This window comes from Sminthopsis crassicaudata, chromosome 4 (assembly GCF_048593235.1).
Source record: "Sminthopsis crassicaudata isolate SCR6 chromosome 4, ASM4859323v1, whole genome shotgun sequence".
NCBI lineage: Eukaryota > Metazoa > Chordata > Mammalia > Dasyuromorphia > Dasyuridae > Sminthopsis > Sminthopsis crassicaudata.
Window position 1 is genome coordinate 125,642,491 of NC_133620.1, and position 27,923 is coordinate 125,670,413.

Here is a 27,923-nt window from a genome sequence, read left to right on the forward strand (position 1 = left end):
CTCATTTGAGTCTTCATCTAAAGGCATTTTGCTTATTTGTTAAGTCCTCTACTGAGTGTGTGTTCTTATCTTTCCTATTTTTATAGTAGCTTTCTATAATCAGAGCACTTTGTACTTTTTAATTCATTTTAAAAGTTGAGCTCTGCTCATAGAGCACAGGGAAGATTGTGCCAAACTTCTTTTTTAGGGGGACAGGAACATCTCACTGAATGATCTAGAATAGATGCTGCTGCAGGCTTCCCCACTGCACTAGGTGAGCCTGGCCAAGCGCTGTCTGTTATGTGGGGGTTCAGGAGCTAGCTATTTGCCTTCTGTACTTGCATTGGAGGTTGCACAGCTGATCTGCTGAACCTCTGGTCTTCTGAAGTACAGAGTAGCCAATGTTGCTGTATTTTAGGTAAGAGTGTCTTCCTTCCCCAGGGTAACCTCCTTGAACTGGGCCTCCCTGAGCTATACTTGCACTGGGCCATGTTTCCTCCTGCCCAATTGAGACCAACCTTTTCTCAAGTCCTTTCAAGATATCTTAAGCTGGAAAATTATTACAATCTAAATGTTTGTGGGTTCTGTCACTCCAAAATCCATTCAAAGGCTTGATTTTACTAAGAGAAATTGGAGAGGACTCAGTTGCCCAGTCTGCTCTCTACCATCTTTTTCTCTACTCCCCTCCCCCAATACACTTGCTAGTTGTGTGATCTTGGCCAAGTCATTTTATCATGTTTGCTTCAGTTTCCTCAGCTGTGAAATGACCTAGAGAAGAAAATGGCAAATTATTCTACTATCAATTCTAAGAAAACTCCAAATAGGATCACAAAGAGCCAAACATGATTGAAATGAGTAAACAACGACGAGAACTATTTAATGGATTGATGAGTAATTAATTAAGTCAATGAAAATAGAGTGCCACAAATCTCAGGATAGAAATAATGAGAACTGTGTTTTTAAATTGGGAGTTCATCTAAATTTTTATTATATATATATACCTGTTGTTTAGTTCTTTCCATCAGAATGAACAAATATTATATCATTTCTTAACTAAGTTGTTGAATGATACTGAAATTTGCCTTTATTAATAATACTAAATTTGTCTTATGGAGATATATTATGAGGACTTTTACTATTTGTTAAAAATAATTTTTTATTATGTAGAATTTTGAATGTTATTATATGTGTATATGTAAGTATACACACACACACACACACACACACACACACACACACACACACACACACACACATATATATATATATATATATATATATATATATATATATAGGTTTTTGGAATATAGTGGATATTTCCAAACCTCTATCTTGAACTTAAGGTCTATATCACTATATCACCAGCTTTCCAATGAACATTTTAAACTGGACATTACAGAAGCATTTCAAATTCAATATGTTAAAAACATCTCTTTTCAACTTCATTATTTCTTTTGAATGCCCTATCTTCCAGGTTGGTAACCCATTATTTGCCTATTCTTACCTTTCTTAACTCTATACAATTCATCCCATTTTACAATTTTGCTCTTATTTTGCCAGCTACAGTCTTAGTTTAGGCCATCATCAGAACTTAATAATTGATCTCCATCTTTCAAATCTCTCCATACTCAGTATATCCTCCATATTGATGCCAAGGTAATTTGCTTTAGTAAAGATCTGACTATGTCACTCCTTTAACTAGTTAAAACTGCAGTGACTTGCTAATGGAGCTAGATTTATGTTAAACCTTCAAAGTCTTATATGAAGTTTATCTTATATGTTACCCCACCTACTTCATTCTGTAAAGAGCTAGACAAACTAGTGTTGTTTTTTTTTTTGTTTGTTTGTTTATTTGTTTTTTTTTTTTTCCAGAAGATGCTTTATCTCCTTTTGAACTAGGCTACTTCTAGGCTACTTCAAGATATAACTCAAGCACCATCATCTTCTACTGATATTTATTGTCAATGCTTTCTTTCCTTTCAAGTTATCATGTATTTAATTCTATTGATTTTATTTATATTTTTCTTATGTTTATTTTTCATCTGTCTCTTTATACATGCATTGATTTGTGTATATTTATGTGTTTATATGGACTTCACATGTATTTGTATACATTTGATATGTGCACATGAATTATACATATATGTATATATATAAACATAACACATAGGAAAGAATGAATAAAATAAAAAAAATATGTATCCCTGTTGATAAAGATGGTTTCATTTTTATTTTATCCCTAGCATTTAGCCTAGTACTGGTTCATAGTAGGTGATTATTAAATACTTTTTGATAAACTTTTCTTCCCTTTTAAAATTTTAGTCAATCATTTTTGTTTATATTAAGGTTAACTAGGCAGTCTCAAAATTCAGTTGTTTTAGCCCTAATGATATGGAAGTACACAATATATTCTGTAGAACATTTAGAATTAGATATAAAAAAGGACTGTGTTAGGTCTCAATCTATTCAAAACAGTTAGCCAGTTTTTATTTTCCATGAAGAGTTTCCTTTATGATTTTTTTTCTTGTTAAAAAAAAATAGAGTAAGAAACTGCCTTGAATTTTACTGAAACCAAAGTTGGACCTGGATAATTGCTTCATTTTTCTCTTTTAAATTGAATTCAGTCAATGTGAGTGATTGAGAGAATGTGATCTAGTTTTCTAGAGTTGGTTCTCGGTTATGCCAATAATTAGTTTAAAAAAAAAAAAAAAAAACCTTTATTTTATCACTGTAAGCAACATGTGTTTTTTAGTCTCTTTTGACATTCAGTGAAACATTCATTGATATTCTCTTCATGTGTAATGAATTTTGCTTGTGTTTAGTTACCAAATCTAGAGGTAATAAATAAAAAGTAAGAATTCAGGGGTGGTAGGAAGGGATTTCTATATCTATAAAGCTAGGAACTGAAGAATCCCTCAGGCTATTAATTCATATGGAATAAGTAACAGAACACATAGGTCAGAATCCTGGCAGGATATTAAATCAAGGTTCATTAAAAGACCACTTTTTAGGTCATGGGCAAGCCCCTTTTCATAAGGAATGTATGTGGGTGGAAAAAATAAGATTTTTCTGATATAAAATATGTGCAGGAAGAAGGCATGATTCTTTTAAGATTTGGGTTCATATTTTTTTTAATCTTTTTTTCTCTTAAATCAAGAAAGAGTGAAAATAGTAAAATTAGATGATTGTGAGGTTTGGCAAGGCAACATGAATAATTTCTTCTGTGAATCTTTGGTATCAATTCAGAACCACCTTGTGACTATTGAAAGTCATTAACATTTGACATTGGTAAACTTAGTTTACAGAATGTTAACTCCCAACACCTACACACACAAAGATACTGAATGAACTTTGCCATTTTCAATACAGAATTCAAAACTGAATAAATTTTGAAGATCATAATTAAGACATGAAAATGAAACTTTATCCCAGTGTGCTAATTGGAGGGGTGATGACAGAGAGGATATCTTCCTTTATGTCCTTTTCTCTGGACAAACTAAACTGTTGTGAGTAAATCCTTCAATGTTTGATAGTTTGCTTGAAAATTCATCTGTTTTCCCTTTTGAGAGACTATTTTTGCTCACATATGTAACTTCTTTTTTCCCCTCCTACTTAGATTGAGTTCTTTTATTTCTTATTTTGCTAATCTAAATATTTTATATGTTTGTCAGTATTTATCTGTGTCCTTTAAGTTATCAGTTTTGTTGGCATATAACTATTTTTTTTTTTCTGTGTGTCAATTTCTCCTTTCTGTGTATTTCTTTTTAAAGTTTTTTTTTTCCTTAAAATTCTGTTATCAAGAAGCTCTTTAAAAAGCATATGGGCTTTTAAGTCAGTTTAGTGTTTTTTTTCTTTCAATTTCATTAATCTCTTTAATTTTGAGAATATATATTTTGGTGGGTTTTCTGTGTGTGTATGATTTTAAGTTTAAGGTTTTTTGTGTGTTTCTAGTTCATGTCTTTTTCATTGTGGATAAAAAAATTTAGAAGGGAATTGAGCTGGCTGCATATCAAAAAAATTTTATCTCATTATTTCTTCAATGAAATATTCCTTTTTTCCACTCAGTTATTCTTTGGTTTACATATTCTTCTGCATTGTTTAGTCTCCAGTTAATTTTAATCCTTCTCAATAAAGGCTGTGTGTGTGTGTGTGTGTGTGTGTGTGTGTGCGCACGTGCGAGCGCCCACGTGCACACACATTGTCACCAATATTATTATTACTATTCCTGCTTTTCTTTCTTTTTTATGAGATTTTTATGTATATGATCTTTTTTTTTTTGTAAAGATGTTATATACATCTGAGCAATGTTTATTCCTTTCTATTCATATGAAATAATCACCAGAGATTATATCTTTTCTAAAATTTTACACATGTTCTTCATGTGATTGTAAGGAAATCATCATTGATATGTATAGACATCATAATGGCTAAGAAACAATATACATTAAATTAACTGAGTTGAAGGGAAAGGAGCCCTGAAATATTTTTGGTTTTTAAATCTTTGCTTGTGTTTATTAAAGTTTCCTTTTTCATTTTGCTCACGTCAGTAGTTCCTTTTGACACCATTTTTTTCATTTGTATTGAGTCATTAAACTACACAGAGTAAAAGTAGGCATCCAAATGTGAAGTATGTTGTAATTGTTGACACTTTATACTAACTTTTTTGGTCTTGTTTTCTTCTGATTTTGTTTTTGTATTTTTTTTTTTCTTCTCTGTGAGAATCTTGTTTTTTGGTTATGTCCCCTCACATTTCCAACATACTTTGAATTTCATTTTCACTTTTACCTACTTTTGCTTCTAATTCTTTAATACTTTTAAATTTGTGCTTTAAAATATTTTGCCCACTTATGAGTCCAAGTAAAACCCAAAGTAATATATATATTGAAAGTGATCGATGTAGAAGAAAAGCTAGTAAGTTTATTTTCATATATGGAAGACACTTCTCTACCTAATGAGAAAGAAATCTGAATCCGGGTTTATTCACAGAAGAGCCACTGAGTACAGACAATTCCTGTTTTACATAAATTTGCATTAGACTTTACAATAAAGAATTCTTTACAATAAAGAATTACAAATAAAGAATTCTGAAAGAAATTTGTATCTGCCCCCCAAAAAATATCACAAAAATTCCTTACAAAAAGCAAGCCCAATGTATAAGATTATATAATACAGGTAGCATAAATGGTGGCTATGGAAATTTGAGAAGCACCTCTAAGTCATTCCCTCCATGTCTGCAGACAATGGAATGATACAGTGCCTCTTCTTTGTTCTTCCTTTGAACCTTATAGTCCTCATTGCTAATAACAAACATTCTTTTGAGGATGAAAGGTAACATATTATAAGTATAAGCCAATAAACTTGAAAGTTAAAATGAAAATAAATATAAAGGATAACAATTTTTTTTTTTAATAAATAGCATATGACAGTCCCAGGACAGATGTCTGATTTCTGGTTGTTTCTAAAAAATAATCTTAAAAAACTGAGTCTGCCAGGGCAATTCCAGTAGAATAAGGGATTTCAAAGTTAAAACATAAACAGCAAATCATAGTCCAGTAAATTTTAAGCAAGGAGTAAAAACAAAAAGGACGATTTAAATATTTTCAACTCAATCTGAGCTAATGAGATAGGGGGCAGGGGCAGAAGTGCCTAAGAAAAATACATCAGTTTTCCCAATTTCCTAACCAGTTTCAACCAGTTTCTTACTCCCTTTTTTTTCTCACAGAAAGGAATTATCAAATGATCATTCCACATATAAATCCCAGTAGTGAATCAAAATTCCTATATATAACAGACTAGTACAGTGTTTACTAAAAATCTCTCAAACATACAGCAATAATTATCCATCCCAAATTTTAAACACACAGTAATAAATGACTCAACCAGGGTTCTTAAATTCCCTATATCAGTCCATCAAGGATAAGGGACGAAACTTCATTCAAAACTGCTTCAGGCTGGGCACTGGCAAGAGATTCTCAGTCCATGCAAAGGATACATGTGGTGTGGCCTGGTGTGCTGACAATCAAAGCTGATCTAGGTCCCAGATGACTAAAATCTAGAACAAAAACACAAATCTAACAAAAGTTGGAAAAGACTGATACAAAATATGAAGAGGCCAGTATGAATTGGTTAGCAGCTTAATAGATTTGCTTCACAAGACAGGCCCCATAAATAAATAGCAGTTAGGTCTCACTGTGCTAACTGTCCTCTCATTATTTAGAAACCTTTAAAAACCTGAATACCCACAGACACAATATCCAATAACAAATAAATGATTAGACTAAATACTTATTTGCCCAAGTATTTAGGCTATAATGATTACATATAACCAGATTGGAAATAGAAAAATATGACATAATTGAATTGCATTAACAGTTTCTATTGAACATTGCTCTGATCATAGAAATTAGTTACAGGAGTAAAAAATACAGGGACAAAACCATAACATTAAAACTTAACTTTTACCAAAACAGGATAAAATAACTTTAATTCATTTTTACTCCAATTAATTGTCTCACTAACTGTCAGAGGGTGGAGCTTTAAAACTCCCAAATAGCGTTAATAAGCCCAAGGAATTTTACTTAAAATAACAAATTCTATTAACCAAAGTTTCAAATAAATCCTCAATAGATATATACCATTACCTTATATTTATATCAGTAAGAATTTGTCTCAGTAAGTTCACTTTTTTCATATCCAAGTAGATGTTTCTATAAGTGAACATTATAAATACAAATCAGTTTGCTTTTAAAAAATAACCAAATATAGATAAATATTTCAAATTGCATATTGTCCATAACAGAAACATTTTCAAAAGGACAAAAAATATTATTTTCAGAGCCTCTTTAAATGATCTCAGATGATATTATTCAGAATATATATATATATATATATCCTAATACTACATAAAAGAATCCAAGAGGTTCTTAAAACTGTTAAACTTTTAGAAATACCATAACCTCATATTATTAACAGTAATAAATTTGTTTCAGTAAGTTCACAAGTTATCTTTCATATTTAACAGAAACATTTTCAAAAGGACAAGGAAAAACTATTATTTTTGGAAGCCATTTAAATGATGGGCATAACCTCAAGATACAATCAATTAAACTTACACAGTTATTAAACTTAAACTTTGGCCAGAGTTGGAGTCTTTAGAAAAGTCAGACCTTTCTTTTACCTAATTAGAGGCATGTGACAGACCTTCACTCCAACAAGTTCTTAAGATCTTACATTCAAAGATAACTAAATCTAGTCTGCATAGGCAATAGTAAAATTATTTCCCACAATTTAAAACTTCCCAAAAGAATACTCAAAACAAATATGGCATGCAAAGGCAATAGTAAAATTATTTCCCACTGTAATAGTAAAATTATTTCCTAAAATTCCTAATCAAATGTTTCTCCAGCCAGAGTTCAAAGCAATTAGCATAAACTCCTTTTGTTCTCCAGACACCTTATCAAGGCTAGCTCAACCCAAGCCACACCTGAATTTAAACTATTTCAAGTGCCAGTTTTTAAAAGTTTAAAATCACAAGCAAATTTTATACTAAGTACAGTTGCAACATTGAAATAACCAATTCCCAAATTTCTTAATTTACCAGAGAGTCACCCAGAACACACAGACATTGATTGGCAATCAAAAACATTTAACACACAGACCAGGCCTATCTGGAAATTTTAGAATAGTGATGAGGAAAGTTGTCCACTCTAGAGTCTTCCCTCCTAGTTTGGTGCATTTCTCTGTCTTCACAGAGAATGCCCAGAATAAAACCAGGTAGCACCAAAAGGTACTCAGAAACAGATAATATCACATAGTGTCCTACTGGCATTTCCCAGAGTTGTATGCCTCATCAGCCCAACTTTTTCTGGGGACCAGATTTGCTAGCAATCAGACCAGACAGAAAAGTTATCCTGCAGAGGGTTCAGACCAGATTCTCCCATGGCAAATGGGGATGTCCACCATCAGGCATTGTGGCTGGAAACTGCTGTCTTTCCCGGAGGCTCTGGAAAAAAAAATCCAGAGGACTGGCCTCTCCAAGCAAAGAACCCAGATCCCCAGCCACCCTAAAGCCCAAGGAGGAATGTCTCTATTCTCTGATCCTGCTCTCATTTTTTAAGATCTCGGTGGGAAGCCTCCAAAATATAATGCCAGAGAAACTTAGGCAAGATAGAGATTAGAGAGTATTTAATAATTTATTTAGAAGGGAGAGATGTACTAGGATCAAATGGATCCATGGTTTGGTTCCAGGGCTGAATGAGATTATCTCCAAGAATCCAGCAAATGATGTGAGTTCTCTGTGACATGTGGTTTAGAGACTGAGGCAGGGGCGGAGTCAAGAATGCTGAAAGCAGGAGACTCTGACAGGGTGCATGGGGTGAGCCTCCGGAGAGGGGGATGACATAATAGGGGAAGGCACCCTAAAGATGGGGAGAAGCAATTTGATCAAATACAAATGGTATCTGATATTCTGATAGCTTGGGATGGGATGGGGAGAGGCATTCTGATATTCTAAAACATAAGATCTTTATCCTTATCAATTATTGTGATAAAGAGGAAGGGGTGGTTTCACAGAACTGAGCAGACAATTATAAACTGAAGCAGAATACTTAAACTGAGGCAGGACTGGGTCAGGATAATTGGGGAAACTGAGTCAGGATAATAAAGGAGAACTGTGGCATAGCATCTATCATATTAAGGTCCTAAAACTTTAAAAATCATTAGCTTCTTGATAAAATATAAAAATCAATTTTTGAAAAAGAACCCCATAGAGAAATTGAAAATTGAATTGAAAAACACAGGCAGCAATATTATTGCTGGAATCAATATCATTGGACTAGGTCTGAATCCCATTTTTACAATTTCTAACTTTTTATGGTTTGTATTCAATTACCTAAACTCTTTGGGTTTCTATTTTTCTTACAAATAAGGGGACTGGAATAGCTGATGGGTTCATCAATCTATAAAATGAATTTAACTGGAACTTGAAAAAGAGGCATAATTGAGGAGAACACAAGGGGAAAAAAAAAGATATAGGTATGAAAATGAGCTTTTATATTAATGAACTATTAAGAAAAAAGTTTAATCAGACAGAAATAATGTTCTGGGGAGTGGTTATATAAAAACACTTTGAAAACAAGGCAGCTGATTAAAAATTCATGTGTTAGGTCACTGAAGGTTTTTTTGAATAGAAAAGTGATTATCTAAAGAGAGTAGAACAGGAATTGGAGAGGAGTGACAGATGCCATGAAACCAGTTTGTAGTAGGAGTTTTTGAAGAGTTGAGTGCCTAGTCTAAAATTTTAATAGTAGGAATTGATAAGAAAGATAAAAGATATTTAGAGGGAAAAATATAAACAGATCATCTTATATGTATATACATAGATAGATAATGGGTCATAAATATATTTTTGTAGGGCTATACTGATGATAAAAGGAGATGGAGAGAATATTTTATTGACTAAAAGATTATTCCTAATTTTAATTCTAAGTAATTAAGATAATGATGAGAACAGTGAAGCCAGGAAAGAAAAACTTAGACAATGATCATGTGTTTAGTTTTATACATGTTGAATTTGATGTTATTATTGAAACATTTTATAGGCTGTTGAAATGAGATTGAAGTTTAGCAAGATGATGGAACAATAATTGCTAAAATTACAAAAATGAAAGGAATTTGGAGGGAGAATGTGAAAAAAAAGGAGTAAATACACACTGAATGGATAATTTATCATACAAGAGAAGAACCAGAAACAGCAGTTCTCTCCAGAATATTCTGATAGTATAATGTCATAGAAAGGCAAAGGAAATGGGGAGTATAAATTTAAGGAATTGCCAACACTTTCAAATTTAGCAGATGTTAAAATCAAAGGAAAGATTGACTTTTATAAGCTATAAGGTGAAATATATTATCACTTCAATAAAATCCTATGTTTTCCTCAAGGGAATAAAACCCATTTTTTCAGGAAAACAGACTCATTAAGTGATTCATTAGAATCTGATTAATTTGGGGCTACCTGTAATTTCTCAAATTGAATTTTATGCTAGTGGGGCTTTTTTGTATGGAATGATATACAATTCTTATTTGTTCCTTTGTTATAACTATTGAGTAGATTGGTTTTAAATAGATATTTTAAGCGCCATTGCATTGAGAGACATGATTTTACAATGAAATGAAACTAAACAGTTACTGCACTTGTGTAGTCCCCAAAAGAATTAATTAACACTCTTGAGGTTTTTTAAGCTTTCTGATTGAAAAAAAAAAACAAACAAAAAACATGCATCCTACTCCCTCGAGCCATCAGGAAGCATGTCCTTTGTTATTCCCTTCTCTTCTTACAATAAATGGTTCTTTTAACCATCTTTAAAGAGAGTTGTTACATTGAAATAATTCACTGGGATAATAGAGTAGGAGCTGTGATAAACAATTATCCTTATTGTGTTATCTTATTCTTGCTATGATTGCGATTTTGTGAATGTGACGTTTTAAATGTAGAATAGCATTAAAATGCATACCTAATGAAACACAAACCAACATATAAATTGGCAGTTCTAAAGCAGTATCTCTTATATTGAGAAGTGATGTGGTACCCATCAGCAAGCAAGGGGTTTTAAGTGTTTTTCTGTGTGCTGTATATTGTGCTACAAAGATTAAAACTTAATGGAAGAAAACATGTAACTGGATACCTTAAAGACTTACATAGGATAGATACATGGCATTTTGAGAGAGGAAGGCATTGGCAGTTGTAGGTCAAGGGATAGCAGATTAGGACTACGTCTTGTAGTTGTAGGTGGGATTTGAGTTGAGACTTTTAAAGAAGTTATACCAATTAAGGGAAGGCAGGTATGGAGGTTGGCTAATGTAAAGCTACAGAGATGGGAGAAGATGAGAAACGGAAAGTCATATTAGCCATTTTTTATTAAAGTTTTTAATTTTCAAAACATGCATAGATAATTTTCAACATTCACCCTTGCAAAACCTTGTGTTCCAAATTTTTTTCTTCCTCTCTCCCCATCATATCCTCCCCTAGATGACAAGTAATCCAATATATGTTAAACATATTCAATTCTTTTATACATATTTCCAAAATTATTATGATGCACAAGAAAAATAAGATCAGAAAGGGAAAAATGAGAAAGAAAATAAAATGCAAGCAAATGACAACAAAAAAATGAAAATACTTTGTTGTGATCCATACTCAGTCCTCCCATAGTCATCTCTCTGAGTTCTCTCTCCATCACAAAATTATTGAAACTGTTGGCCATTGCTTCTATAACATAAAGGGTGCTGAAAAGGGTGAAGTGTTGTAAAATCCTCCCTGGTGGATTTCAGGCTTTGGAGTCATGAGTACTGCTCATATGTTGACCTTATTGCTAAATAGCTGGAAGGTAATGGGCATGTGTTACCTTCCCTTCTGGTATCTTGTTTTTCTCATCTAAAATTGGATAATAATAATTCAGTTATTTAACTTATAGAATTGTGAAAATCTTTCAGTGCTCTTTGTGTTGGTTATAAAGTATTCCTCATTCAACAAACTTGATTTCAGAACTTAGGAAATTCATGACCCTGAAGCATTCATTCTGAATGCTACTGAAAGATGAACTCTTCCTGATGCAGGAAAAAGATATGTGAATCATACTAGTTCAATAAACATCACAGGTGGATTTCCTATAATGTTTGCTACTGTTACAAAGTTTCCTCTAACTTTGCATACTAAATTTTAGTTTTCTAAAACTATTTTTGGAGCTATACATGTTCTTCCCAAATTTCAAAATGTTTTTTAAAGCACAAATGACCTTTCACCAGGCCCTTTTCTTATCCTGTCATTATTCTTAACCCTTTTCCATGCTTTTGCTCTATATCATAAACCTGGAATGAACTCTCTCCTTCCCTTTTCACTTCACTTAGCTGAAACTCCATTTTGCAAGACTTTTGGCACTAGGTTATGAAGTGTCATTGAAGGTAGCACATGGGAAAGTACCTGAGGGCAACTTGGGATGTGTGTGTGTGTGTGTGTGTGTGTGTGTGTGTGTGTGTGTGTGTGTGTGTGTTCTCAGTTGTTTTGGGATCCACCAACTCCTTTTTTTCTCAAATATTAATGCTACTAACAATACTCCTTTTTTAATAACAATCTTATTAAAGTAACAGTATAGGTGTAAATCTAATTCCTTTTTTGCTTTCTTTCAGGTCTGACAGATGAAAAAGTGAAGGCCTATCTTTCTCTTCACCCCCAGGTACTTGATGAATTTGTTTCTGAAAGTGTAAGTGCTGAGACAGTTGAAAAATGGCTGAAGAGAAAAAACAACAAACAGGAAGGTAAGATATGGTATCTCTTGAATGGAAATTATTCAAATGGGAAAAAAAACCCACCACTTTTTTTTTTGTTTGTTTTGCTTTGCTTATATTGCAAAAGAGAAGACACGTCTAATGCATATAATTACCACAAAATAAACCTACATATGTATCTTTGAACAATAATTTACATGTCAAACCAAGATTTCTTTTTCTGGAATATAGCTCTTAAATTTAGAAATAATTAATTCACAATGAACCTAGAATGTGGTGTGGTCAAGGACAGCTAGGTGGTGAGCAAAGACTCTGGAGGCAGGGGAACCAGCCACTGACCCTTGACACTTACTAGTCATAAGTGATTGGGCAAATCATTTAATCCTGATTGCCTCCCTCTCCACCTCCAAAAAAAAAGTGGTGTGATAGGAAAAGCTGTGTATCTCAAGATAAAAGAATTAGGTTTGAAATCTGCCACTTCTGCTTACTGTTTTTCTTGAACCACTTGTAAACTTTTGGGGACCTTATCTCAACTCATACCTATGAATTGGGTCTTTCAAGAGGAACTTTCTAAGTTCCCAACTGTTTTCCCAAACAGTTGTGGGCATTCTTATCTTTCTTTTCTGTTGCTTCAAGTTCTCCTCAATATCAGTCATTAAGGATGAGGATTCCAGTCGCATTTAATTAGATTATATAAGCTTTGATGAAAGAATATATGCTACAGAGGTATATCAAGAAAAAAAGTTAGATCATGCCCTTAAATTAGAGATCTCATTCCTCTATAACACTCAGGGTTTCCCTAAGCCCTGGGAAGAATGGACCCAAACTTAAAAGCATTTGCCATAAAGCATTCATTCCACCAAATTCTTTTCTAAATATTGCATAATCTATAAATGAAGTCAGTCCAGAAGGCATCTTAGCTGCAAAGATTCCATGCTGGGCTATATTTTGCAGTTTGCTCCCCAGGGCTGTGTTGGTAGCTTATTCTGATAGAGTCCTCTGGACCATTTGCAGGTCTTCTGACTTTGAAGGGTCACAAAGTCATAGCTTAGGCTTTACTTGTCAACAACACTGCTTCAACTAGGCAGACAAAAATAAATACTAGGGACAGAAACAACAGCAGAACTATATGGCTATGGCTTCATATTGACTTTGGTGAGGAGAATAGGCCATTAGTGTTTCCTCCTTTCCCACCAGGAGCTTTATCACCGTCCTAATTCCTTATTTTCCTGCTAGGGAGAAAAGAAAAATTGCTAAACATTCTAAATATGCACTTCTAGTTCAATAGCCAATCAAAAAGACAAGCTCTAAGCAGTCTGAGAATTTCTTCACATGCTCTGAAATTGAGAAGTGGGACTCCTTAATCTCTTATCATCCATTATTTTCAGAAGCAGGCTCATACAAACACAGAGGAAGCATTGGACAGTCTTCTGTTACACAATGAAATCTAGAGGGGGAAAAAAAAGTTCATGTAATCCTACTGGGATATATGAGTGTCAAACCTGATTTTTGTTCAGTGTTTCTAAGGATTAAGTTTGTGCATATGTTGTTCTCTCAGACAGTGCACTGCAAATAACAAGCAAAAAATTTGTACATGTGTACACTTGGATGACACATTGATCTGTTTTTTAGCATCTCTATATATCAGTTGAACTCATTGTCAGCCATGTGGCATTTCTATCCTAGAGCAGTGATCCAGTTTTCATCTAAACTAAAGTTTAGAAAAGAGTGTAGGAAAGTCACCAAATTAAAAAAAAAAAAATTTCTGTTTTCTTGTCCAAAATGTATGTCTTATGCAGTTTGTCTGTCTCCTCTATGGCAGAACATGAACATTATGTTTCATCTCTGGTCTTCTGGAATATGTGGTTTTTCATGGAATTGATCAGAGTTCAAGTCTTTTGATGTCATTATATTAATTGCTCAATTCTTCTCATTTCCCTCTGTATCAGTTCATAAAAGTCTTCCAAATTTCTTCTGAAACTGTCCATTTTGTTATTTGTTATGGAAAGTAAAATTCAATTACAGTCATATAATACAGTTTTTAATCCATTCTCTAAAGTTTATAATTTTATTTTGCTCCTACTAATATCCTACAAATATCTTTGGGAGTGTTTGGATCTTTTTCCTTTTTCTTTGATCTCTTGGGAATATATCTCTAATAGTAGCATTAGAAAGATATATATATACATATATGTAACATATTTATATTCATACATATACACATATATAATATGAATTGGTTAGTAATTCTCCTTTACAGCTTCAAATATGTAAACTGCTTTGTTTTCTTTTATGTCCAGCACAAAGAAATATGAACTCTAATATGTTCATAAAACTAAATATGTTTTTCCCCAAAGGTTAGAATGATGTTCTGACTAATGATGATGAGTGTTATTAGAATATAATGTTTGAGGTTGTTTGAATCATTATATTTTTGGCAAACTTCAATTCCTCATTTCTAAGAATGATTTTTTAATGATGTGTAACATTGTGGTACAAAATGGTATGTAGAATAATCACTTGATGAATTAAATATAAACAAATAAGAAACAAATTAAATTCTTAAAATAGAATCAAATTCTAAAATTAAGGCTAATTTGTCACAAAATTTACTTGAGGGAATGCCAAACCTGAATTATTTGGCAAAAATATGAGATGTGTGGCATTTTCACAATTTGGCTATGATTTTTGACATGGATAATTTTAAATATACAAAATAAAATGGTATTCAATTTGTCTTAACATATACGATATGTTTAGCAAAAGTATGCAATATATATGAACTATATGTAAATAATATAAGGAAATTGTCTTGAAGAATAATGTTATTTACAGTTGCCAAGAAATAATATGAATTTATGATGTTAACTAATTATTGAATTTGAATTTTCAGAGAAGTTTATATTTTGCAATAGCCAAAAATCTCTCTTTTTAGATTGTCAATTAAGCGACTGTGTGAACTCAAATCAAGCAAATTGCACACTTAACTCAGTTTCCTCATCAGAAAAATGAGGAAATTATAAACTTCCTTCTGATTTCCCTTCCAGTTATAAATCTAAGATCCAGTGATCCTTATGACAAATGAGGTTATACTTAAAAAGAGTAGGATCCTCAAGGTATAGGTACTGTTTTTTAATCTTTTTAGTCCTCATTCATAAGAATCTTCTTGTAGAAAATTCCCCCACTGATGCAAACCTGCACTTTAATTATAACATTATTTTGGAGAATTTTAGAGAATTACTTGGGGGCACTCAGATGACTTTTTCAGGGTTATACAGCTAGTATATATCAAAAGTAGTACTTGAACTCAAAATTAGCTAATTTTTCCATGTAATCTTTGTGTAGTTTTTTTTCTCTTAAAAACTTTATTTTTAAACATATTTATTGTAAGGCTCTTTTAAATAGTGATTTCCTCTTTGAATGGAATATATTTTCTCATAAGTAAAATAGCTTTTTTTCATTTTCTCAGTTTGTAATCTCTATTTTCTCTGCCCAGTTTCAAATAGGAAAAGGAGAAATAAAGGACAAATATTTGAGCTCTCACTTCTAAATATTTGCTTAAAACTCTTTAAAGCAGTGGAGAAACTGCTAGACAGAGAAAATTAGAGTTAAAGCCTATATGAATTGAGCAACCATGATGATGTAAACTATCTTATTTGATTATTACTTGTTAAACTTCAAAGCATTTCCAGAGAACAGGATGGTATAGTAAAGAGCTCTTGTTCTAGATTCAGGCTATTTTTGGTGACTTAGTACAAATCATTTCAACTTTTTGGATAGCCCTTCGGTCACTTGTAGAACAAGGCAAGGAGCTTATATTAGATGACCTCTAAGGCTCCTGATATATTGGCTTTTTTGGGATTTTCTTCTATCATTGCCCTGTAGCTAAAGCAGGAATTACTTTCATTTCACAGATGAAAATAATGAGATCCAAGATTGTCATATAATAAATAAGGTTATGAATCTCGTTAGATACTGAGAGGCAGCATCTTTATTTCCTGACTCTTGTCCTTGAGTTATTTTAAGCACCTCTGTAATTAGTCAATGGAGGTAATAGAACATGATTTACATGTCTTATTTCCATGAATTTAGAGGAATATAGCTATTGTGTTAAGAAACAAATGGTTTATGTTATTTCTACTTAATACAAATGCTTATTTCTGCACATTTGTAAAAAGTTATAAATATCAATAAGCCAATCAGCAAGAATTATTAAGTGTTATTCTATATGCCAACCACTGAAGTAAGGACTATGGATACAAACATAAAAGTGAAAAAGACTTTATCTTTAGGTTGGTGGTATCATTTAGTTACTTCAGTTGTGTCTGACTCAGAGAAAATTTGGCATATATGCTAAATGCATACAAATTAAAATGCAAGGCAGCTTTGACAGAGAATCACTGGGAGCGGAGAAAATTTGGAAAAATACCATGTAGGAAAAAAGAGCCTGAGTTGAGATTTATAAGAAGTTAGGTAGATTCCAGGAGATTATACACTTCAGGCAAAGGCCTGAATTGGAGATGGAAGGCTGTATTTGAGGAAGAAAAAGGTTAGTGTGTTAGAACTAAAGAATACATGGAGGTGATTAAGGTATAGAGAGGCTAGCAAAATTAGATTAGAGCTGAGTTGTAAAACACTTTTAAGGCAATATTTGTAATTGATTTAATTAAGTGCCAAATTTTGTTCTTTGCTTGAAATACACCTCCTTTTGTTTATTTGCCCTTCCCTTCCCACTCATGTAAGCCACACATTAAATTAAAACCTCATCACTCATTTCCCCCTGTATGATTGTGATTTTAAGTTTCACAATTCAATCCATAACTTTTTTCTCTGTGACAGGTAATTCTGGAATTTGGTTACAATGTTTCCTTAGAGTTTTCATTTTGAGATTTCATTTAGGAGGTCATCAGTGGATTCTTTCAATGGCTGCTTTACTCTCTGGCTCTAAGATATCAGGGCAGTTTTCCTTGATAATTTCTTTAAAGATGCCATGCAGGCTTTGTTGTTGTAATTTTCAGGTAGTCCAATAATTTCAGCTGAAATGAAATTTTGTAACCTGAAAATAATTTGGGGGGAGGCTTGGTGGTTATTGGTCCTGTATTTTCCGTGGAACCCTTCAATAAGTCATTAACCATTCAGTTCTTAGGACTGACAGATAGAATCTAGTATGAATAGATCTCTACACAACTAGAATGAATGATAACTTTCCAATACTTTACTCTTATTTCAACAGGATATAGAACTGGTCCAGTCTCTGCCTCATCCTGCCCCAGGTTTATGAAATAAACTCAGAAACATCCTAATAGTTCTGTTGTGGACTTTTATTGGGAGGAGAGAGGAGGGAGTCCATTCAATTTGGGAGGGTGTGTACCCATGGGGATGGGGATAGTGAGTCATGTGCAACTCATCACATAAAATGACATGATTGTTTGAGCTATCTTTGAATTATGGCTTGCCCAGGACACTTAATTTTTGGATATCCTGCCCAAGGACTATTGGGCCTGAAAGAAATAGGAAAAAGAAAGTTACATGAAATTGGGAGCACTGAGGAACCCTAAATGAATTGAATTGAATGAAACACTAATTGGAGCTCACACAGCTCACATCGTCATATAGTTTAGTACAATTACATCATTACAGCATATTGAATATGTGTGAACTAGAGAACCATTACATCACCATACTAAGTATATACGTGAACTATAGAACCCTAATCAGTTCCATTGAGTTAAAACATTGTTTCCAGTATACTTCTCCAGAGTTCTGGTCTCTACATTTCCTGCTTGCTTTTGTTTAAGAATACAGGCTGGTCACACCCTCCCTGACTTCTCAGGAAAGGATGTAAAAACACACAAAAAAAGGAGGTGATCATGCCCTCCCTGTCTTCTCAGAAGTGAGAACACCAAACAAGATATTGTTAACAAGTTTCCTCTGGATTGAAGGGTCTTACTTGAAACAGATATACATAAATCCATCAGCATAGGAGGTATTATACAAGCACATAGTAACATAACATAGGCTAGTAGTGATATAACAAACAATGTGAATCAACATGAGGAATTATACATGCCCATAAATCCTAGAGATAGTCCAAACCAATGTATTGTCCATTACTTCAAGTGTCAGGATTCCTGCAGATTTTGAAGTCTTACCATAGTCTCATTGACAATTTTTTCATGTTCATGAGCCAATTGTCATACACAGAGGGTAACAACCATGCTCTTTCAGTGGCACACATTGTCAGAGATGGAACCATATGATGTTTCTTGAGTCTTTTCCTTTGTTTCAAGGGTCTTCTTTGTTTCTCTCCAATGGACAAGGCACCCATCTGATTCCTTCTCCATCTATAGAGATACAAGCAAGCCCTCTTCCCCAAGCAGTTAACCTATCTGGTCCCTTCCATTCACCACTTTCTGGATCTCTCCACATCACCTGGCAATTATCTAAAGATTATGGAACTGCTCACACTGGAGACTGCCCTTCCAGTGGGATATAAAACCTGTTTGCCGGAGACAGTGCATCTTTATCAAAAATCAAAAAATTAATGGTGTAAAGAGCTAAATTTAGAAGTTATCTAGTAGCTCCTCATTTCTTTTGTTTTTGGAGGAGCATGTTAATGTCTCTGTTTCTCCTCTCTACTATTGCCTGACCTTGAGGATTAAAGGGTATGCCAGTGGTATGTAAAAATCTGATACTGTGCACAAAAGTGTGCAAAATGTTTAGAAATATATGCAAGTCCATTATCTGTTGCTTGTGGCACACCCGTGATTGCAAAAGTTTGTATAAGGAATTCAATAACCATTTAGGCTGTCTTCTTTTGCTGCTGATATTGCAAAACTAAATCTGAAAAGGTACCTACTACAACATGGATAAAAGACAGATGACCAAAACAATTACAATGGGTCACATTTGCCAAATTTCATTGGATTTTAAAGCAAGAGGGTTTTTCCCTGGAGGGAGTGTAGGAGCATGGAAAGGAAGGCAAGTTGTACAGCCTTTTACTATGTTCCTAGCTTTCTCTTTTGTTATCCCAAATTGCAAACGTAAAGCTCGAGCAGCCTGATGATATTTAGAATGAGATTTTTGGGCTGTGTGAAATAAAGGAGTATTGGCTAACATAGTTAGGAGGCAATCAGTCTTTGATTTTCCATCAAAAATAGGACCTGGAAGTCCACTAAGAGAAGGAACATGCAAGATATCTTACCTGGATGCTTTCTCACTTGCTCTTGAAGTTCCTTAAGGAGCAGATATATATTAGGAGCTACAAATTTTATTTGGACTGTGGCAATTCTTTGTGCCACACCTACTGAATAAGCCAAGTCAGATATTATATTTACATCTCCTGGATAATAAGAGTTAGCATGATTGCATACAATTCATTCTGCTGAGTGGATTGTAAAAGAGTTCTGACTACTCTCTTTATAGTCATGAAAATATACAACACAAATGTTATGTTTGGATGCATCTGTAAAGATAATTGGTCCTTTTAAGAGGAACCCAAGAAATCTTTTCTTCAAAAATCCATTGCCAATTATGTAGTAGCTGGGTTATCTTTAATGGAGACCTGTGTAAAGTTTGGAGCTGTGGCCAATAATATTTGCCACTCTGGGATGGTTTCACAGGATACATTAATTTGGGCATTGGTATAAAAGGTGTATATCTTGTCAGGTCTTATCCCAGATAATTGTACTGCTTGCTTAATTGCCTTTAATAAAATTCTAGCCACAAGCACTGGATAAGGAGTAAAGCTTTGGTTTGGTTGTGCTGAGAGGTTTACCCACTCTTATCACACTATTTACTTGATGGACTGCTGTGGGTGCCTCTTTTGTAGCAAAAACCGATATTTCCAAGGGTTTTTTAGTAGCTCTTTCAATCACATTGGATACAACAGTTCAAACTCTCTCAAAGCCTCTTGAGCTTCTTTTATAAACTGCCAGAGTGAGTTTAAAGAGCACCTCCCCTTAAAATGTCATATAATGGTTGCAATTGATAAGTAGTCAAGCCTAATACTGGACGCATCCATTGGATATCTCCTATCAATTTTTGAAAGTCATTTAAGATGTTCAGTTTCTCTGTTTTTAAAGAAAGTTTTTGTACTATAAACACCTTAGCATATACTTCATATCCTAAATATTGAAAAGGAGCATGTCTTTGAATTTTTTCTGGAGCTATATGCAATTTGTAGTTCCTTAGTGTTTCTGTGATCTTTTATAGACATGCTTCTAACATTTGCTCCTCAGGTGCACACCCCAAGATATCATCATGTAATGTAATATCATAACTTTTGGAAATGCTTTTCTTAGTGGAATAAGAGCAGCAGCCACATACATTTGACACATAATAAGGCTATTTTTCATTTCCTGTTGCAAAACTGTCCATTAAATCTTTTATATATAATTTATTATAAATTAACACTGGATATTAAAAAGGAAAATCCTTTCATATCTTCCTTATCCAGAGGGATAGAATAGAATAGAAATAGAATAGAATAGAATAGAAACAATCCTCAATGTCTATAACCCAAAGAGGCCATTCTCTAGGCAATTGAGTAGGAGATGGAAGTCCAGGCTGAAGAGTTCCCATAGCTTCCATACATTTACTTTTCTTAAATCAGTCAACATCCTCCATTTTGCACATTTATTTTTTTTTTTACAACAGGGGAATTCCAAGGACTTAGAGAAGGTTGTAAGTATCCTTGGTCAAGTTGCTCCTGTACTATATCTAATAAGGCCTGAATTTTAGCCACTGTTCTACCCACACTGGTATATCAGTTTTCCATTGAACAAGAATAGGTTAGAGTGCAGGCAGGCCTTCAACAGCTGCCCTGCCTAAAAAGCCTAAGTACTCAATAGTAATCCTAACTTTGTAAGATATCTCTTCCCCATAGATTGATGGGGATTTTTGCAACTACAAAAGGATTAAAACTCCTGTTTCACCTTTAAATGTCCATCTCAAAGAGGTAGCACTAATTTCACCTGCTGTTAATCCTCCTATGCCAGACATATAGGTATCTGCCTTAAACTTTGGCCAATGACTGGACCAATTGGCAGCTCTAATGACTGTACAATCTGCACCAGCTTCTATCAACCCTTCCAGTGATATGCCATTTACATAGATAGTGAGCATAGGTTGGTCAGCTATAACAGCTGCAACCCAGAATATTCCTGGATCCTTTTGCTAGGAGTCAAAATCTGGGCAAAAATCACCAAATTGCCTATAGGAGTCTGTATCGGTAAACCTGATGCTACTACTTCTCCTAGGTGATAAATCACACATTGTCTTCCTGCATTGGTAACTGGGATGTTATCTACACATTCCCCAATTTCCCAAATCAGTGTATGGATGGACACTATTTTGTAAGCACTCTCAGGAGGTGAAATGGTCAAGCTTACTGTGTCTGAAGGCAAGGATCCAGAGGCTGGAGAGGAACAGATTTCATCTCTCTAGGAGATATCTCAATAGTCCCAGCTGCATACAATTCTATTCTCCCCAACTGTAATCTCTTTTCCCCATCAGGTTGCTTCTTGGCTGATTGATCATGTCTGAGTACTGAACTTGTAAAGACCCTCTGGGAATAGCTTTGACTGCCATCATGTCCAAAGTACTTTTTGCCTTGGGTCCGGGGGCTGGACCCCTCATTATGCTTCCCTAAATCAATCTACATTCTAATGGCCAATGGAAGCCTTTGTTGCATTTTGGACATAGGGTTTTGGGTGTTGTTCTCCCACCCTGTTTTTTCACCCTATGTTTATGCCAACATTGAGCTTTCAAATGCTCTACTTTACCATATTGAAAGAATTGACAAGTGTCTCTGGAAGTCCCTTGTCAAAAGGAACCTTGTCTTCCTATGTTCAGATCTTGAAAAATCTGCATCATAGCCTGAGTATAGAGGCATTTATGCCCACTGTGGCACAACATCTTAATATCTCCTCCTCTAAAGGAGCATCCTTGTGTAATCCTAGTATAATTCTTCTACAAACCTCATTAGCATTTTCCTTAGCAAATTGTCTTGTCTTATAATTTCTGTTGCTGCATTTCGTATGCAGTTCATATGCAGCTGTCTGCAGACATCCCACGAAATCAGCAAAGAGTTTATTTGGACCTTGTGCTATTTTTGTGAAGGCTTCCTGGGAGGATGCCCCATACTTTGATAGAAGCAGAAGCAGCTTGCTCATATGCTGTCAAAAGGTAATTAATCTGTGCTAAAGTGTCTGCATAATGACCCCCATCTGTTAGTCAAAGGTGACTGGTAATAAACTCCAGTTTGCCTATTTCATTGGGCTTGTATTCTACAGAGTTCACTATACTCAGAAAGCCACAATAAGTTTTGTCCAGGTTCTAAACATATCCTTGCTATAGATTTACAATCATTAGGGGTTAAAACTTCAAAAGCCAAATTCTCTAATATCATCTTAGCATAAGACAATGTAAAGAGTGCAAGCCTTTTTCAGATCTTTGATAATTTCCAGATTAAATAGAATGTATTTTCTTTTTTCTTGACTTGAAGTCAGACTCTTCAATCAAAGGGTACATTTCTATTCTCAAATCAGATGTATCCTATCTTTCCTCTTTAGCTTTAATTAGTGCCTTTTGTAATCATGTCATAGGGGTGGACAAAGCTGTTTTAGGGGTGGACAAAGCTGTTTCATGGGTAGTGCTGATGGTCACTGACCTCCCTCTCCTCCTCCCCCTTCTATCCCTGAAGGCAAAATTGAGGGAAGAGGGTCAGGACATGGGGATTGTCCTAAGGGTGCCTACTTGGATTTAACTGAGCTGTGAAAATGAGAAGCTCCACACTCCTTAAGTTCATCCCGGATATTCTTGTCCAATTCTCCACGCTTTTCTGCTACTTTGTCAGTACCTTCCCCCTCCTCCTTTTTCTCTGCACACTTCCTTGTCTAGCTGTTTTCCTTAGAACTTTTCCTTTTTTTTTTTGTTTTAGAACTTGTGGGTTCTTTAAAGCCAATTGTATTATATTGTACATAAGGAATGTTTCTTCAGGCATTGAATTAGGACTCATAGCTTCATACTACTCAATTAGTTGTTCTCCCATTAGTTCTCACATATCTGGCTCTTAATTTTTCTTACTGGGAGAGTCAAGGGGATGTGTGCTCTAATATGTTTTAGAGCCCAGTGATCTGCCTCTGAGTTACCAAAAACCTTGCTTCTTTATTAACCTAACTATGCATTCTACATTTTCTTAGTATTTGCCCCATTTCGGCTAAAAAACAAAAGTGACTAGTTTAGCCCTTACCAAAGTTTCCTGCTTGTCTATTTTTATACTTGCCCTATTTTCAGGTCACAGGGGACTTCAGTGAGTTTCTGTTTCATCAAACTGCTTTGTGCCCTGCTTTGCAAGGCCCTGTGTTTCTAGGGCCCCATGTTTGGATGCCAAAATGTAATGTTAGAGCTAGCTTTCTGGAGGTCCTCAGGATCAGCTCAATCTTTGGTCTTAGTGAAGAAGGGATGAAAGCAAGACAGCCATCATGAAGCTGGTCAAAGATAAAATTTCTCTTTTCCAGTCCTCAGCCCTTATATACTTCATTACAGCATATTGAATGTGTATGAACTAGAGAACCATCATCTGATCAATTCCATTGTATTAATACCTTGTTTCAAGTATACTTCTCCAGAGTTCTGGCTCTCTATAATCCAATTAGAAGTTCAACTACTTGAGGGCAGAGAAAGTGTTTTAGCAGCTAGATGGTGCATTGGATAGAACCCTGCCCTGGAGTCAGGAGGACTTGGGTTTAATTAAATATGAAGACTTGGCAAGTCACTTAACTCCAATTACCTTGCAAACCCCTCTTCCCCCCCAAAAAGAAAGTCTTGCCATTTATTAGGATTCCCAATATCAATTGCTGGGAATCTAGTAGCTACTCATTTAAGCCTTGTTAATCAATTGATAGGTAGTACAGATTTTGCCAAAAAAAAAAAAGAAAAAGAAAAAGAAAAAGAAAAAAAAAAAAAAAAGAAAGAAATTGAGGTTCATGGAAATGATTTCCTAAACATCAGACATGCAGAATGTGGTCAGGCACATCTAAGGCATCTGACTTCCAGCAAGGATTAATCTTGTTATTTCTTGCTACCTTTGACCTGGAAAAAGTCTGAGAGAAACTTAAACATTCTCAGCTTGATGCCATGTAATTCAATGGGAATAGCCCTGGATTTAGAGCCATAGGGCATAGATTCCTAGATTTTAATTTACAACTTAACATGACTGTAGTCAAGTCACTCAAACTCTTTTTTCTATACAGTATTTGTAATATTAGGAGTCAATTCCAAAAACAGTGGTTGTATGTAAATACCAGGTCCCTGTGATACCATGAGAAAAATTAAAGAAAAATTCTGTCCCTCAAGGAGCTTACATTCTGAAAACTCCCTTCAAGCTCTAAATTTCTCATCCCATGAATCCTATTTTCAGTGGGATAAGACTTATTCAAGGAAAAATCATAGGAGAGAAATAGGAGTAGTTTTAAAATATTTTTTAAAAAAATTCCACACAGAAATTTCCTAATTCTTGAATTAGAATCCAGATAAACCCTGTGCATTAAAATCACATTTTTAAGGTTTCCAGTGAACAGCACTGTGGTAAGATCTTATCAAGTTGTCGAAGGATTTGGACTTCACATGTTAATGAAGTACAAGAGTTATTAGTTTATAGAATAGAATTCAGCCCTTTCCAATTTATAAGCACCCAGCTGTGTTTACTTTTTTTGCCAGAAGTCAAATCCCTGGGCCTGATGCCAAACTCATTCATTTGAATTTCATTAGTGTGTACACTGACTTTAGTGTCTGCCTTGAGCATAAATGCTCTAACAATTTTCAGTGATCAGAAGACATTGTATTGGAAGGCAGAATGTATTCTCCTTTTAAGCCACAAAAAATGGAAAAGTGGAAAACTACGAAAATTGTTGACTATAATTTCAATCTAAAATTTTGTCACAGTACATGAAGATATAGAAAGTTATTTCCATATAGAGATCTTACTGTAGAATTGTTTGTTTATGGTGCTATTTTTTTTAAACATAGTTTTAACCAGTGATATCTTTTGGTTTTCTTTAAGGTGTTACTATATTTTTCTGTCATATGACTTTGTTTTAGTAGCTTATATAATCAGTTCAGCTTAAGCCTTCATAAATGTGCTATTTATTACAATAGACAATGTTTCTATAACTCTTCAAATGGGAAAATAATGAGTGATGCATAAATTGAAGGAAGATTAGTCTTTTCTTGTGATACTATGAATGCAGATACTACTGCCTCTAGTGTCACTATTATATGGGGAAAATATAGAAGAGGAAGAGAAATGAGAAATGAATTACTATCACAATCATCATCACTAAGGCAAAAAAAAAAAAGACTTTAATTCTAAAAGAACCAAAATGACATCTCTATATCTGGGTCAAAATCCAGTGGTGTCTGATCAGATCAACATAAGGATGGAAGGTTCTATCACAGGTGAGACACAAAAAGTCCACAGAAACATTTGGGATGGAGATGTCTCTAAATTTGGGCATGCCATGTTTCTTTTGAGCTATTTCCATTCTTCTTTGCTTATAGAGCATAGCACCTTCTGAAATAACGGGCTCACTATGCTGGGTGGCCAGGGTCTTTCATGACTAGCAATCAATTCCAGAGTTCTTTAAAGAAACCATGAGAGTGTCCTTGTATCACTTCTTCTGATTTCCTAGTGAGAACTTCCTTTGTATAGTTCTCTGTAGTCTCTTATCAAAAGTACATCTGGCACAATGTGACCAGCCCATCAGAGTTGTGCTCTGTGTAATGTTCAGCTTGAGTAAAAACCTCAATGCCCAGTACTATATCTTGCCAGGGAACCTTAATAATTTTTCTAAGACAATACAAATGGAAATAATTCAATATCTTAGCATGGTGCTGGCATACTGTTTAGAATTCACAGGTGTACAACATTGAGGTCTGCACAACAGCTCTATGGACCTTCAATTTGGTGGGCAGCCTAATACTATTCTTCTCCCTTTCCTTTGGTGCCTCCCAAATACTGAACTAGTTCTGGCAGTGTGTGCATCATCTTTATGCACATTTCTGGAAAATTTACTACCAAAATGAGTAAACATACATAGCAATCATAATTTCTCCATTTTCTGTAACTGATAGTTTCATATCGGTGAGTATATCATTGGCTGGTGTTAATTGTCAGGGAAAAAATAGCAGAGAATGTGTTGCATCTCATGCTCAGAGGCTGCATGGAGTGTTTAGTCATCTTGAAACAAAGGTTTGTGCTAACTCTCCCTCTGCTGTAGTCTCAAACTTACAGTCATGTGAAATTAAATGATTTACTATCTGTGTAGTCGCTGATCTTGTTGCCATTTTTGTTCTTGTTGAAGATATCTGACATCCCTAAAAACATCATGCTAAAAAAGTATGGAAGCAAACATTCAGTCCTTCTTCATTTCATCAGTTTCTGGGAAATCATGAAGACATCCATTATCCAGCACCCATGAAAGCATACCATCAAGGAATTGGCATAAAATGCTTGATGAACTTCTTTAGGCAGCAAAATTTTACCATGATTTCTCATGATTGACAGGCCTTGGTCAGAATATTTTGTACAAACCTCTGTTCTACTCCTACTCTGCTAACAAACAACTTATTGACCATTTCTCAACCTTTTCTGAAACCACACCGACACTCAGATAGATGAACATCTTCCAGGTAAAGATTCATTGTTGAAGAATGACTCTGGCCAAGAATCTTGCCTAAAATAACTGAGAGACCACTCTGTGATTGTGACCTATTTCCTTTTCCTTTATAAAGGTGGACATGTTTGAAATCCTGGAGGATACTTTCCTTTTCTATATATCCTAAAATATTTCTATCTTTTATATGGGCAGTAGATCCTCTGCCTTGTATATCTCAGAAAAGAATCAGCACCAGGTGAAATTTAGCACGTAAGAGGAACCTAATGACATTTAAAACTTCTTAAGTTGAAAATTCTGCTAAAGAGGACCTTATCTCAACCTTAGGTATATGGGTAGTAGCTTCTGCTTTGGTAGAAAATGGTTTTTTGGGAAGTATTCAGCCCATCTCTCTAGAATCATGTATTTATCACTAATTAATGTGACTTCATCAGTACTGAGTAGTGTACATTCACCAAAGGTCTTTAGCCCATAAGAATAGCCTTCAGAGCATTATAAAAGTGCTTTGAATTATTAATATTAGCATAAAACAGAAGTTTATCCACTTTCTTATTGAGCCAAGACTTCATCTTTCTAGGCTTCACTTGCCTTTCAGTTTTGATTGAGTTAAAAGTTGCCTTTTCTGCTGGTAAATCTTGTAGAGTTCTTGTTTTTCACCTCACAGCTTAATTTTTTTTTTCCAAACTAATCTTTATGGTTATGAGTGTTCTGCTCCAGATGAATAAATGTGGGTACAATATACCAAATCTCTGAAATCTGTACGGGCTTTTTGTTTGTTTGTTTGTTTTGCTTTGCTGTTGCCAAATATATGTTAGCTCAGCTTTCCCTCCAAGTTAGCTACAAATTTCATATATGGAGAAGTATTCCTGTTGACATTCAGGTATTCTTTTTATCTTGGGGCTGCTGCTTTTGGTGAATGTGAATATTTAGCCTGGAAAGTCTATGATTGGTCCAGCATTCTGCTCCACACATCATCTTTGTCAC

At 34.5% G+C, this 27,923-nt stretch overlaps 1 protein-coding gene across 1 annotated transcript in view; it reads left to right on the top strand.

The window, feature by feature from the left end:
* The window catches only part of PDE10A (phosphodiesterase 10A), a 736,567-nt gene that overhangs the window by 534,105 nt on the left and 174,539 nt on the right, over nt 1-27,923 (top strand). The window contains 1 exon segment of the mRNA XM_074309355.1: nt 12,163-12,291. Within this exon segment, the coding sequence (XP_074165456.1) occupies nt 12,163-12,291 (129 nt within the window).